Source organism: Diabrotica virgifera, chromosome 1, assembly GCF_917563875.1.
Source record: "Diabrotica virgifera virgifera chromosome 1, PGI_DIABVI_V3a".
NCBI lineage: Eukaryota > Metazoa > Arthropoda > Insecta > Coleoptera > Chrysomelidae > Diabrotica > Diabrotica virgifera.
The window spans coordinates 263,206,572-263,219,716 of record NC_065443.1 but is presented as its reverse complement, the minus strand read 5'-3'; the positions used below and the strand labels follow the sequence as shown (position 1 = coordinate 263,219,716).

At 32.6% G+C, this 13,145-nt stretch overlaps 1 protein-coding gene across 1 annotated transcript in view; it reads right to left on the bottom strand.

The window, feature by feature from the left end:
- LOC114337224 (hepatocyte growth factor-regulated tyrosine kinase substrate) overlaps positions 1-13,145 on the bottom strand; it is a 66,252-nt gene that overhangs the window by 26,115 nt on the left and 26,992 nt on the right. The window contains exons 6-7 of the mRNA XM_028287635.2: positions 5,231-5,359; positions 4,676-4,811 (exon numbers count right to left, since the gene is read on the bottom strand). Coding sequence (XP_028143436.1) covers positions 4,676-4,811; positions 5,231-5,359 — 265 coding nt within the window. The remainder of the gene's footprint in view (positions 1-4,675; positions 4,812-5,230; positions 5,360-13,145) is intronic.

Here is a 13,145-nt window from a genome sequence, read left to right as displayed (position 1 = left end):
TTTATCTATTAATTTAGCGCCATTTACACAATAATTATGAAAGTATTGGAAGTAGGAAAGAAGGAGTCAATATAACGTCAAAATGACAAACAAAATCTTTAAAAAAATCATATACACAGGGTGTCCAGAAACTCTCCCGACAAACAAAGACAGGAGATTCTTCATATAATTTTAAGACTTCTTCTTCTTCTTCTTGTGCCACTCCTATAGGAGATTGGAAATCATCAAGGCTACCCTGACTTTGTTTACAGCTGACCTAAAAAGTTCATTAGTGGTGCAGCCAAACCACTCTCTCAAATTCCGCATCCACGACATTCTTCTACGGCCTAAATTCCGTTTTCCTTCTATTTTTCCTTGCATTATATTTTGAAGTAATGCGTATTTATGACCTCTCATCAGGTGACCCAAATACTCGAGTTTTCTTCGTTTTATCGTTAATAAAATTTCTGGGTCTCTTCCTATCCTTCGTATTACTTCAAGATTTGTGATTCTTTCAACCCAACTTATCTTCAGCATTCGACGGTAGCACCACATCTCGAAACTTTCAATATTTTTTATGTTGTTCTGTTTGAGAGTCCAGGCCTCTACACCGTATAATAGCGTGTTAAATACGTAGCCACTTAGCATTCTTAATCGTAGAGGGATGCTTATGTCTCTGTTGCAGAAGAATTTTCTCATCTTTATGAAGGTGGCCCTGGCAATTTCGATACGTCTTTTTATTTCATTGTTTTGGTCTCCAGTTTCGTTTATTAAAGTTCCCAAGTATTTATAACTTGATACTTTTTCAATTTGAATGCCGTTTATACTAATATGTGCTGGTTGTATCATGATTTTACTGAAGACCATATACTTGGTTTTTTTGATATTAATGTTTATGCCATAATTGTTGCAAGCAATATTTATGTTTGTAAGTAATCGTTGTAATTCTTCTACTGTTCTTGCAACTAGTACAGTGTCGTCTGCGGATCGAATATTATTTACAACCTCTCCATTGATTACGATTCCTTCATTTGCTTGCAAAAGGGCTTCCTGACAGATGCTTTCACTATATACATTAAATAGCAGTGGTGACAAAATGCATCCCTGTCTTACTCCTCTACGTATTTCTATTGCTTTTGATATCTCGTTTTCTATTTTGATGTTAGCTTTCTGATTCCAATATAAGTTGAGAATTATTCGCAGATCTTTATTATCTATGTCTTTTCTTTCAAGAATGTCTCTTAGCCTATCGTGGCGTACTCTGTCAAACGCTTTTTCAAAATCGATAAAACATGCATGTACTTCTTGATTAACGTCTAGGCATCTTTGTGTAAGAACATTCAAACCGAAGAGAGCTTCTCGAGTACCTAGTCCTTTTCTGAACCCCATCTGTGTATTACTAATATCTGACTCCAACTTTTGATAAACTCGGTTGTGGATGATTTTTAGAAATATCTTTAGTAGATGGCTCATTAAAGATATTGTTCGATGTTCTGAACATTCTTTTGCATTGGATTTCTTTGGCAGTGTAACGAATGTAGACAGCAGCCACTCTTGAGGTATAATACCAGTATTGTATACTGTGTTAAATAAGTGCAATATTATACCTATTGATTCATCATTCAAGAGCTTTAGTAATTCAGTAGGAACCTCATCGGGTCCATTTGCCTTTCCAGTTTTGGAATTTCTAAGTGCCATTTCTACTTCACATTTTAGGATTTCAGGTCCCGTTTCACCATTTACCTTGTCAATGTTATTTCTGTTGTCCTCAAACAATTCTCTTATATATTCACTCCATCTATTAATTTTTTCTGTTAAGTCTACAATATTTCCGTCTTTGTCCTTAAGCAAACTTATTTGATATCTTCTTTGGGTTCCTGTAAGTTCTTTTACTTTTTTATGTATATTGAATGTGTCATACTTTCTTTCATAGTCTTCCATTTCTACACATTGTTCTGTAATCCATGATTCTTTGGCCTTCTTTATTATTTGCTTTATGTTCTTATCAACCTCTCTGTATTTTTCTGAATTATTCTTCAATTTGCGTCTTTAATCCATTAGTTCTAGTATGTCTGGTGTCATCCACACCTTATGTTTCTTTGGAGATTTGGTTAGGTGTTTCTTTTCCGCAGTTCTTATTATAGTGTTTATATACTTCAGTTTTTCATCTATGTTGTCTGTTCTGCGGATTTGGTTTTCTGCTACACTGAGGTCGGTGTTGATTTCTTCGCGCACTGTTTGTCGTCGGTGTTCACTTTTAAGCTGACTTAAGTCTAACGTTGGGATGATGGTTTTTCTCATTTTCTTTGGTCTAGCTTCTAACACAGATACTACTGGATTATGATCCGAACCGATATGAGTTCCAGGGTAAGTTTTAGTAGATTTCACGGCATTACGGTATCTTTTTGTCACCATTATGTAATCTATTTGGTTTCTGATTACTTTTTCTTGTGTGTGTTGAGGTGACGTCCACGTATACAGTCTCCTTGGGGGTAATTTAAAGAATGTATTAGTTATTATTAAATCTTCGCTTTGACAAAACTGAACTAAACGATCACCCCTTTCATTTCTATTACCTAAGCCGTATTTACCGACATTTTCTCCAACTTTACCCTGACCTACCTTGGCGTTCAGATCGCCCATTACTATGTTAATGTGTTGTCTCTTTGTTGTTCTCATCACCTCTTCTAAGTTATTATAGAATTGTTCTATTTCCTCTTCGTCTTTGTCTGCTGTAGGAGCGTACACTTGTATGATGTTTATTATGTTCTTCTTATCTTTCAGTTGTATTAACATCACGCGCTCTGAGAATGGAGTAAAATTTGCTACAGCATCTTTCCATTTTTTTGAGATGATGACTCCAACTCCGTATCGATGGGTTGTGGTGTCCCTTCCGGCATAATAAAACATACCATGATTAGTTGTGGGGCATTTGCCATTTCCTGGCCATTGTGTATCGCTTATGCCTAATATGTCTATACCCAAACGATCCATTTCCAACACGGCGTTATCTAATTTTCCCGAAGAGAATAAGCTCCTCACATTCCACGTAGCAATTTTTATGGTTGTCTTTTTCTTATTACAGGATTATTACAAGATTTCTTATTACAATTTTAAGACAATTTAACCCAATTCACCTAGTCCGAAAATGCTTCCTAAAGGAGCTAGAGCTCTTTGAAGATGGTGTCTTGGACTTAGTTTTTCTTAAATATCTCCAGAACTCTTCTATTTAGAAAAACCAAAACTGGTATGCTTATTTATCTTCTAGAGATAAATCGATTACATCAATTACGAATTTCTAGTACGGGTCATAGGCGCCCGTTTTGGGTAGGACAACGGATATTTTATCGGATAACTTTTTTGTCTTTAACTTCTGAACATTTCCGACACTGCATTACTAAATTGTGAGGTATTCTAGTACTAAAAGGTACTCTTGCTTTAGGTCAGTAGGATGCACCATTTTCTAGAAAAATCGATTTGAAAATTTTTCGTTTATTGAATTTGAAAAAAAATTTCAAATAAAGACGGTGTATTTTACAGACTTAAAGCAAGAGTAACTTTTAGTTCTAGAATACCTCATAATTTAATCATCAAGTGTCAAAAATATTTAAAAATCAAAATCAAAAACGTTATGTGATAAAATAACCGTTGACCTACCCAAAACGGACGCATATGACCGGTACTAGAATTTCGCAAATTAGGAAATCGATTTATCTCTGGAAGATAAATAAATGTTCCAGTTTTCAATTTTCTAAAAAGTTTTTTTTTGAAAATTTTGTTTTCAAATTTAGCAGACGAACAATTTTCAAATCGATTTTTCTAGAAAACGGTGCATCCTACCGACTTACAGCAAGAGTACCTTTTAGTACAAGAATACCTAACAATTTAATAATCCAGTATCAAAAATGCTTAGAAGTTAAAGATAAAAAAGTTATGCGATAAAATAACCGTTGCCCTACCCAAAACCGGCGCCTATGACCGGTACTAGAAATTCGTAATTGATGGAATAGATTTATCTCTGAAAGATAAGTAAGCGTACCAGTTTTCGTTTTTCTAAATAGAAGCGTTCTGGAGATATTTAACAAAAACTAATTCCAAGACGCCATCTTCAAAAAGAGCTCTAGGTCCCTTAGGAAGCATTTTCGGACTAGGTGAATTAGGTTAAATTGTCTTAAAATTATCTGAAGAATCTCCGGTCTTCGTTTGTCGGGAGAGTTTCTGGACACCCTGTATATATTTTCAAAAAAACCTTTTTACCACATAGTGGTGTAAGGCAAAAAAAATCATCAAAAACTGATATTAGATTGTAATCGGATTGTAATCGATGGTTAATATCAGTAAGTACAGAATTTATGATTCATTATAAAAAAAATCATATTGAATCATAAATTCTGTCTGATTACAATCTAATTACTTCTTGCATTGTAAATATTACACGATAAGAACTAAATAAATTTCCAACAAAAGTTGCACCAGTAATCCGCTAGTTGGCGATACCAGCGAAGCTCACAGCGAATACGAGTACATCACTAGGACTCCTCAGTTTGAACAGATATTTAACGTGGCAAAAGATAGAGAAGCTTTTAAAGAAGTGATCGCCAACCTTCGTTAGAAGAGGGCACAAGAAAAATACATCACTAACTTGTGATATTATTTTTTTTTTAATAACTAAATTTTAAATATCTGTGATTCAAACCTTTAACGTTATAAATATTTGTTGTATGCTTAAATTTTTCCTTTTCTTTTGCTTCTGCTTCTGATTGGCTTAAGGCCAAAGCTAACTGGAATTCCTCTTCTTCTCGTAACTCCTCTTCGCTCTTTTTGGGAGGATCCTAAAATCAAAAGTATTTAAGATAAATGGTTTTCAAATAGATGGGAAAAATGAATGAAAATTAGTAAAAAATCGTTTTTAATCATAAGTTCAGACGTAAACTCTGCCTGTGTATGACGACATGAAAATTACAAAAGAAAAAATCATCGTATAAATCATATAAATTAAAAAAAAATAGAAAAGCTCAAAACAAGCCAAGGCCTAACAAAAAAGAATAGGTAAACATTCAAATAAGATGAAAGAAATACAAAATAGAGACACATATACAGTCCCCGGATAGTTTATCTATTTTCACCGACTCCAAGTCGGCTAATCTAATACTAATTTAGTATGTAATCAACAATTAAAACCAAACCACTGTTTAATTTTGAGGTTAAATTACTTAATTTATAGTAAACCACAAGATGTGTTCTTATTTACCTGCTTCTGTTGAGCTAACGAACTCTTCAAATATTCCTCTGGAAGCTCTGATTCTGCCTTAGATAAGGCCGCTTTTGAAGCTGCAGATGGTTTCGTGGCTTCATCGTAACATGAATCACAAACTCTTACCTAAAGAAAATATAAAGTTACTAAATATTACTCTTATAGAAAAGACGATTATACCGTTTATACATAATAGTAAACGAATATAACGTTTTCAGCGACTGCTACTTGAAGGTTACACCTTATGTCCTAATCAATTTTAGGACATTTGTAAAGTACATATTACAAAATTATAAATTTTAATAAAACTATATACTACAAACTAGGTACCTACTATAGTACGTCCACTCTAACTTTTCCCATGCATAAACTTATTTACGAATTACTTTTTATACTGGGTCTCTTTGTAACTCACAGAAATTAGTATTGGAAAAAAATTCAAAAAAATGATAATAAAAAAAAAATAAAAAAATATTCATACTGCCACTGTTTTCTGTGACTATGCCAAAGCTTTGGATTGTGTAAATCGCGACATTTGGATTAAAAAAACTAAATTTCTATGGAATTCGAGGTATTTCTTTGCATTGGTTCCAATCTTACTTGAATAATAGGAAACAACTGGTTAGAGCAAATGATACTGACTAGTCGAAAAAACATTGTATGTGGAGTACCACAAGGTTCACTATTGGGTCCTCTACTGTTCCTTATCTTTATAGATGACATCACTACTTTAAAAATCGATGGAAAAAATTTTCTTTTTGCTGATGATCCCAGTATCACTTGGAGCAACTCAATTATTGCAACTCTTCATGCAACCATAACTTCTGATTTGCTTACGATAGAAACCTGGTCTGACTCTACCCTGTATATCTTGAAAATCCTCCATCAGATCGAGATCTTCCCACGAGAACTTTTCATCAGGATGCTTCAAAGAGTACTAAATCCACTGGGACCTAATTTCCATAAGGTTTGTGCGGGGTACTTTCAGAAAATTGTATTTGTAATTGTTATTTTTTTACTCTATGTTAAGCTTTGTCCCTAAAATTGTATAATTTTCAGTGACAATAAAGCATACTTCTATTCTATTCTATATATAAAATTAAGCCGATTTTCCACAGAAATCACAATAAGTTAAACAAGGATAAACAATATAGAATGTCTTTGATAGCTTCTGAATTTCGACGTTTATAATTTTAAATGACAGTGACAGTTTATTGGTTTATTTGCATTTATTGTTTATTTGGTTTTATAAATCAATACAGTTTTATTTATTTATCAATAAAGTTTACTTGGGTTTATATTTATAAAAAATAAATATAATATTTCAGTTAAATAAAGAAAGAGTTGCAAGACTGACTTATGGGTCCCCAGACAAAAACGAGTATTCGTAATATCGTAGTGCTAATAACTCATGCACTTGTATCACTGACTGTTTCCCCAAAGGTACGATATATTAAAAATATTAATAATTTATTTATGTAATTCACTCAATAGTTTTGAATTTCTCAGCTTTAGGTAATATTAAATCATTTTATAACAATATTAACTTTTTTGTTGTGACTGTTCTTTAATTTATTTATTACCGTTCTATATTTAGCTTTATAGGTCTTATCTTTATGTTTAATGTTGAGTCCATCAATCTCCTCAATAGCAAAAAAGAATAAACACTCCAATAAAATAACTTTATAAAATACGTTTACGGTATAATTTCCTAATTATTATTACCACTGACTCTCTGACAGTACGTATCAATGATCTATACACCGACGTACGTTTCATTTTATTTTTTGATTTAACTTGTTTGAAAATGAATCGTGACGCATAGAAAAAGATAGAGTGGAAGAACTTTACCATTCGTTCCGTGTATGACTGACGCGACACCTAGCGTCGTCACCTGCCATTTTTGGCGACCATAATTTGAAGTTAAACATAATGATAAATACATATTGTGAAGTTGCAAATTATCAATAATTAATTTTTTAACGATACTTTTCCAATTTATGTATAAAATGGATGTAGTATTAAGAACTGGGTTTCTAAAAATTCATCACAATTTATCTTTTCGATCCCAAATGGAACAAAAAAAGGGAAAATGTATCCTCGTTTATAAACTAGGAGTAATTCAAATTTACCTCGCTGTAATGCTTGTTTTTAATTGGTCCAACGGCGGACAAGTTTACTCCAATACATTATGAAATTTTGACACTATTAACATTTATGAAATTTTGAACACTATTGACTTTTAAATTTCTTACGTTGATTAATTATATCGGCCATTTTTTGTGTTTTCTGGGATATTTCTTTAATTTTTAGTCTGCATTTATATAAAAAAACTGTCGTTTTTAGAACTCTTTGGCGAATTGTTATTAGTCTTATAAGTTGTTCGATACTGATTACTGGACTACCGTCGAAGGCCGACATGGTCAAGCAAAAAATAAGATGAATCTGGTGATTTTTATAGTGACATTATTTGGTGTGAATTTGTCTTTTGAGTTTACTCCTCCTATGCTTTATTTTTAAACCAGGAGGAGTAAACTAAAAAAACAGATTCACACCCAAGAAAGCCACTAGAAAAATCTTCATATTGTGTTTTGGTTGATCATATCGGCCTTTGACGGTAATCAATAAATATTATATTATACTAAACGTCGGTAAAGAGTTCTAAAAATAACTGTTTTTATATATATATATATATATATATATATATATATATATATATATATATATATATATATATATATATATATATATATATATATATATATAAAAGTAGGCTAAAAATCTAAGAATTAAAGGGAAAAAACACAAGAAATCGCCGATATAACTTAATTAACCTATGAAATGCCCTTAGTGTCGAAATAAATGTCATAACAGTGGAGTAAACCTGCGGTTGGACCAATTACAAACAAACATTACAGCGCGATAAATTTGAATTACTCCTAGTTTAAAAGCAAGGTATATTGGTACTTATTTAGTGTGAAAATCAATGAGAAAATATCACACGGACACTTCCACCACAGTCTAATTTCTAAAGAGCTAAAACAGAGCCCAGAAACACTAGACCTATCAATCGCTGTTATCTAATGTCATAACTTCAAACTTAATAACAATAATAATTATACAGGGTGTTTCATTAAGAATTGTCCGTATCGTCGCCTTAATACTATAACTTGATAACTCAAAATTAGTAGTTTAAGATTTAACGATAAGACGGGTTTAAAGATTTTAAAGATATTTGTACTGCTGCCATGATGTTGGTAAATTCGGAAATCACTCTGCAGCTCTAAAACACTGTTCCTTAACTTTTTGCTACTGATCTATTTAGGAATACGGTGCAAATTTGTTTTCCAATATGGAAACTAACATGAAAAATTAAAGTTACCAACTTTTAGCACTACCATAATGTTAACATTTGGTAATATCGCATGTCGTGCCAACTTGCATCTAAGTGAACTTTTTAACAAAACTAATATTTTAAGCGGGATTCCCATCTCTAGTGTGGGCAGATCAACACGTGAAAAATCAGGCTCTCTAAAAATTCAATTTTTTGGCGAATAAGAAATAGTTTCTAAAGTGATTTTAGTTACAGTGTGTCAAAGACGATTAGTGTTAAGTGAAGTTATAGAAATAAACTTTTGAAACAGACTGTAAGTACAATAATATTAAATACAATACATAAACTTAAAACAACAAATACAATTTAATTCAACATCAAGCCAAAAAAGTAGATCATTAGAACGTTGATTACAAGCTCCAGAAACTGGAATTTTGAAAGTTAAAGGTGGGAACTGTTGAATCGAACTGCTCCAAAATAACGTAAAATAATTTAATTTAATTTAATTCAATTTAGGGGTAACACATTCGAAAGAGAAACATATTGCTTGAGAAAATCATCTTCCTCCGGCGCGATAGGTGGGGAGGGTGATTTTATCGCGAGCAATTTCGGTAAGAAAATGAACCCCGACGATTACACATCCGACGATAATCGGAAAAGATATAGAGAAAATGAAGAGCAGTCTTTTTCGAAAAGCAAAAAAGTATCAAGAACCCCAGATAAAAGGAACACAGAGGAAGACAAACTAGACCAAATATTAAATATGATGGCAAACTTAACGAAAGAGACACAAGATCTGAAAATTCACGTAAAAGAAATTAAAGAGGAGCAAAGGCAATACAGAGAAGAAATGAGGGAACTCCGAGTTGAATTAGAAGAATTAAGACAAAAGAATGGTGAAGTGCGAAGAGAAAATGAACATATGAAAAAGGAACTGGAAGATGTAAAAGTGCGCCTTGAAAGACTCGATAGAGCAAGAAAAGAAAATAATGTTATAGTACAGGGAATGACAATAGATACGGGAGATAGAAGATTACTAAAAGAAACAATGGAGAACTTTATGAAAAAAGAACTAGATATTAATATAAAGATAGAAGAAGCTGTGAAATTAGGAAACAAAACATGTTTAGTCAGATTGCCAAACAAAGAAGAAAAAATAAAAGTAATGGAAAATAAAAGAAAACTTAAAGAAGTAAAAGAAGAAAGAATATATATAAACAATGATTTAACGAAAGAGGAATTACAAATACAAAAAGAAATAGTCAAAATAGCAAATGATGAAATAAAGAAAGGAAAACGCGTCCAAATTAAGCACAACAAATTGATAATAGATGGACGGGAGAGGAAATGGAATAAGAACAAGAATCAGTTGGATGAGGTTTTTCAAAGCGTTTCAAAAAACTAGCAACTGATGAGAGAATACAAGACAATACTTATTTGGCGACGGACGAGGCAAATAAAAAGGAAATGAGTGCAGATAAATTGATGTATCACAAAAAAGAAATAAATAAGAGCAGACAAGGAAACAAAAATACAAGACGAAAACAAAAAAATAAAAAACATAAAGAACTGAAAATAAGCACATGGAATATAAGAACGATGTTGGCACCAGGAAAAATGCTAGAAATAAGCAAAGAACTAGCAAAGTATAAAATAGATATTGCAGCACTGCAAGAGATACGGTGGGAGGGACAAGGACAGATTGATAAACAAGACTTTACACTATTATACTCAGGAGGAAAGAAGCAAGGACAAAAAGGAGTGGGATTCATGATTCTAGGACAGCTAAGAGAAAAAGTCATAAATTTTAAACCGATATGTGAAAGAATTGCGTATGTAAGAATAAATAATAAACCATTTAATATATCACTATTAAACCTATACGCACCTACAGAAACAAGCAACACAGACGATAAAGACAATTTTTATGATAAGATAGAAGAAGAGATGGAAAAAATACCCAAAGAAGATGTTATAATTATACTAGGAGACCTCAATGCCCAGATTGGAAAAGAAGATTTTTTACAGCAAATTGCAGGAAAACACACCGTACACAAAAACACTAATGATAATGGTCTAAGACTATGTAACCTAGCAACAAGAACAAACATGATAATAAGCTCAACAAAATTTGAACACCCTAAAATGCATAAAGTAACATGGAGGTCACCTGATCAGAAAACGTATAGCCAAATTGATCACATACTAATAAACAAAAGAAAACAATCTTCAATGAAGGACGTGAGAACTTTCAGAGGTGCGTGTGCGGATTCAGACCACTATATGGTCGCAGCCACCATAAGACAAAAAGTTAAAATCCAAACTAAACAGAAAAATCAACAGAAAAAATGGAATGTCAATAAATTGCAGAATGCAGATATTAGAAAAAAATATGAAGAAGAAGTAACAGTGCAAATAAGAGAGAAATATAAAGCAGAGGACATCAAATCAGAATGGGACATGATCAAAAAGTCAATAGAAGAAGCTGCAAAAAAGCAGGTAGGCAAACACCAGAAGAAAACAAAAAACGAATGGTATAACAACGAATGTAAAGAACTAACAGCACAAAAGGTGCAAGCAAGAATTAAATGGCTGAGAACGGATAAAGAGGAAGACAGAGAAAGTTATGAAAAATTAAGAAAGGACGCTAAGAAAATTATAAGACAAAATAAAAGAAGATGGGCAGATGAAAAGATGCAAGAAATAGAACAGGAAAGAACAAATAGAAACACGAAACATTTCTATAAAAATATTAAAGAACAAACCAAAAAATACAAAGGTAAAACAAACGGAGTAAAAAATAAAGAGGGAATAGTCATTGTAGAAGACAATGAATATAGGCAGGTATGGGCAGATCACTACAGAGAACTCTTGACGGAGGAATACACTGGAGAAGAAAGGTACGAAGAAGAGGAAACGGTGGACGAAGAAGCAGACGAAATACACATTGCAGTCTCAAAAGAGCCAACAATAGATGAACTCGAGGAAATAATACAGAAGAGCAAAAATGGAAAAGCTCCAGGAAAAGACGAAATTAACATGGAACTTATAAAATATGGAGGAAAGGAACTGAAGGAAAAAATACTATCACTATTGAAAAATATATGGAAGGAAGAGAAGATGCCAGAGGACTGGGAGATAGGGCAGGTAATAACAATACATAAAAAGGGAGACCAACAAATTTGTGAAAATTATAGAGGAATAACACTACTAAGCACAACATATAAAATATTGACTTCGATAATAAGAAAAAGATTGTCAAAGATCACGAAGAAGAGAGTGGGACAGTACCAATGTGGATTCACAGAAGGAAGATCAACAATAGATGCTATACACACAATAAAACAAATAATGGAAAAAGCAAATGAATACAAACTGCAATTAGAAATGCTATTCATCGATTTCAAACAGGCATTTGATTCGATTAAGAGAAAACAACTAATGATTGCCCTGGAAAAATTAAAAATCCCACATAAACTCAGAAAATTAATAAATATGACAATGAGAACTACCAAAATTACCATAAAGACGCAAAGAGGCGAGACAGATGAATTCATTATAAATAAAGGAGTGAAACAAGGGGATGCCTTATCCACGACACTGTTTAATCTAGCTTTAGAATATGTACTACGAAATATAAACAAAGGAAACCTAAGAACAAGAGGTGGACAAATAATTGCATATGCAGACGACATTGTTATTATTGCAAAAAATAGAAACATAATGAAAGAAATGCTAGAAGAAATAAAAGAGAAAGGGGAGACAATGGGACTCACATTAAATGAAGAAAAGACGAAAATATTAAGACTAGGGAAACCAGCAATAAAAGGAAAAACCAAAATAGGAAATTCAGAGTTTGAAGATGTAGAACATTTCAAATACCTAGGAGTGACAATAAGCAAAACGGGTGAAAGAATACCAGAAATAAAAGAAAAAATATTGGCAGCGAATAAAGCTTATTTTGCAAATAAAACACTACTTAAAAGCAAAATACTGTCTATTAAAACCAAGATGAGAATGTATAACACCATAATTAGACCAATATTATTATACGCAGCAGAAACAATGACGATGACTAAAAAAGATGAAGAAAACTTAAGAATAGTGGAGAGAAAGATCATGAGAACCATACTGGGACCAATCAGAACAGAGCAAAATGAATATCGAAGCCGAACAAATGCAGAGATTAAGAAAGTACTAAAAGAAGATATCGTGACCAAAATAAAGCAATGCAGAGTTAGATGGTTAGGTCACATCTGGCGGGCAGGAGATGAAGCAGTGACATATGCTATGATAGAATGGAATCCAGGAGGAAGAAAGAAAAGAGGAAGACCAAGATCAAAGTGGTTGCAAGAAGTTGAAGAAGACTTAAAAAACGCAGGAGTCAGAGAATGGCGGGGAAAAACTAGAGATAGGAAAAAATGGAGAGAAATCGTTAAGAAGATAACATAAGCAAAAGGGACTGATCCTCCCTAAGAAATAGGATCTAGAAAGCTTACGCGACTTAGCCCCATATCGGGGTGTACAGTCACTATATATATATATATATATATATATATATATATATATATATATAAT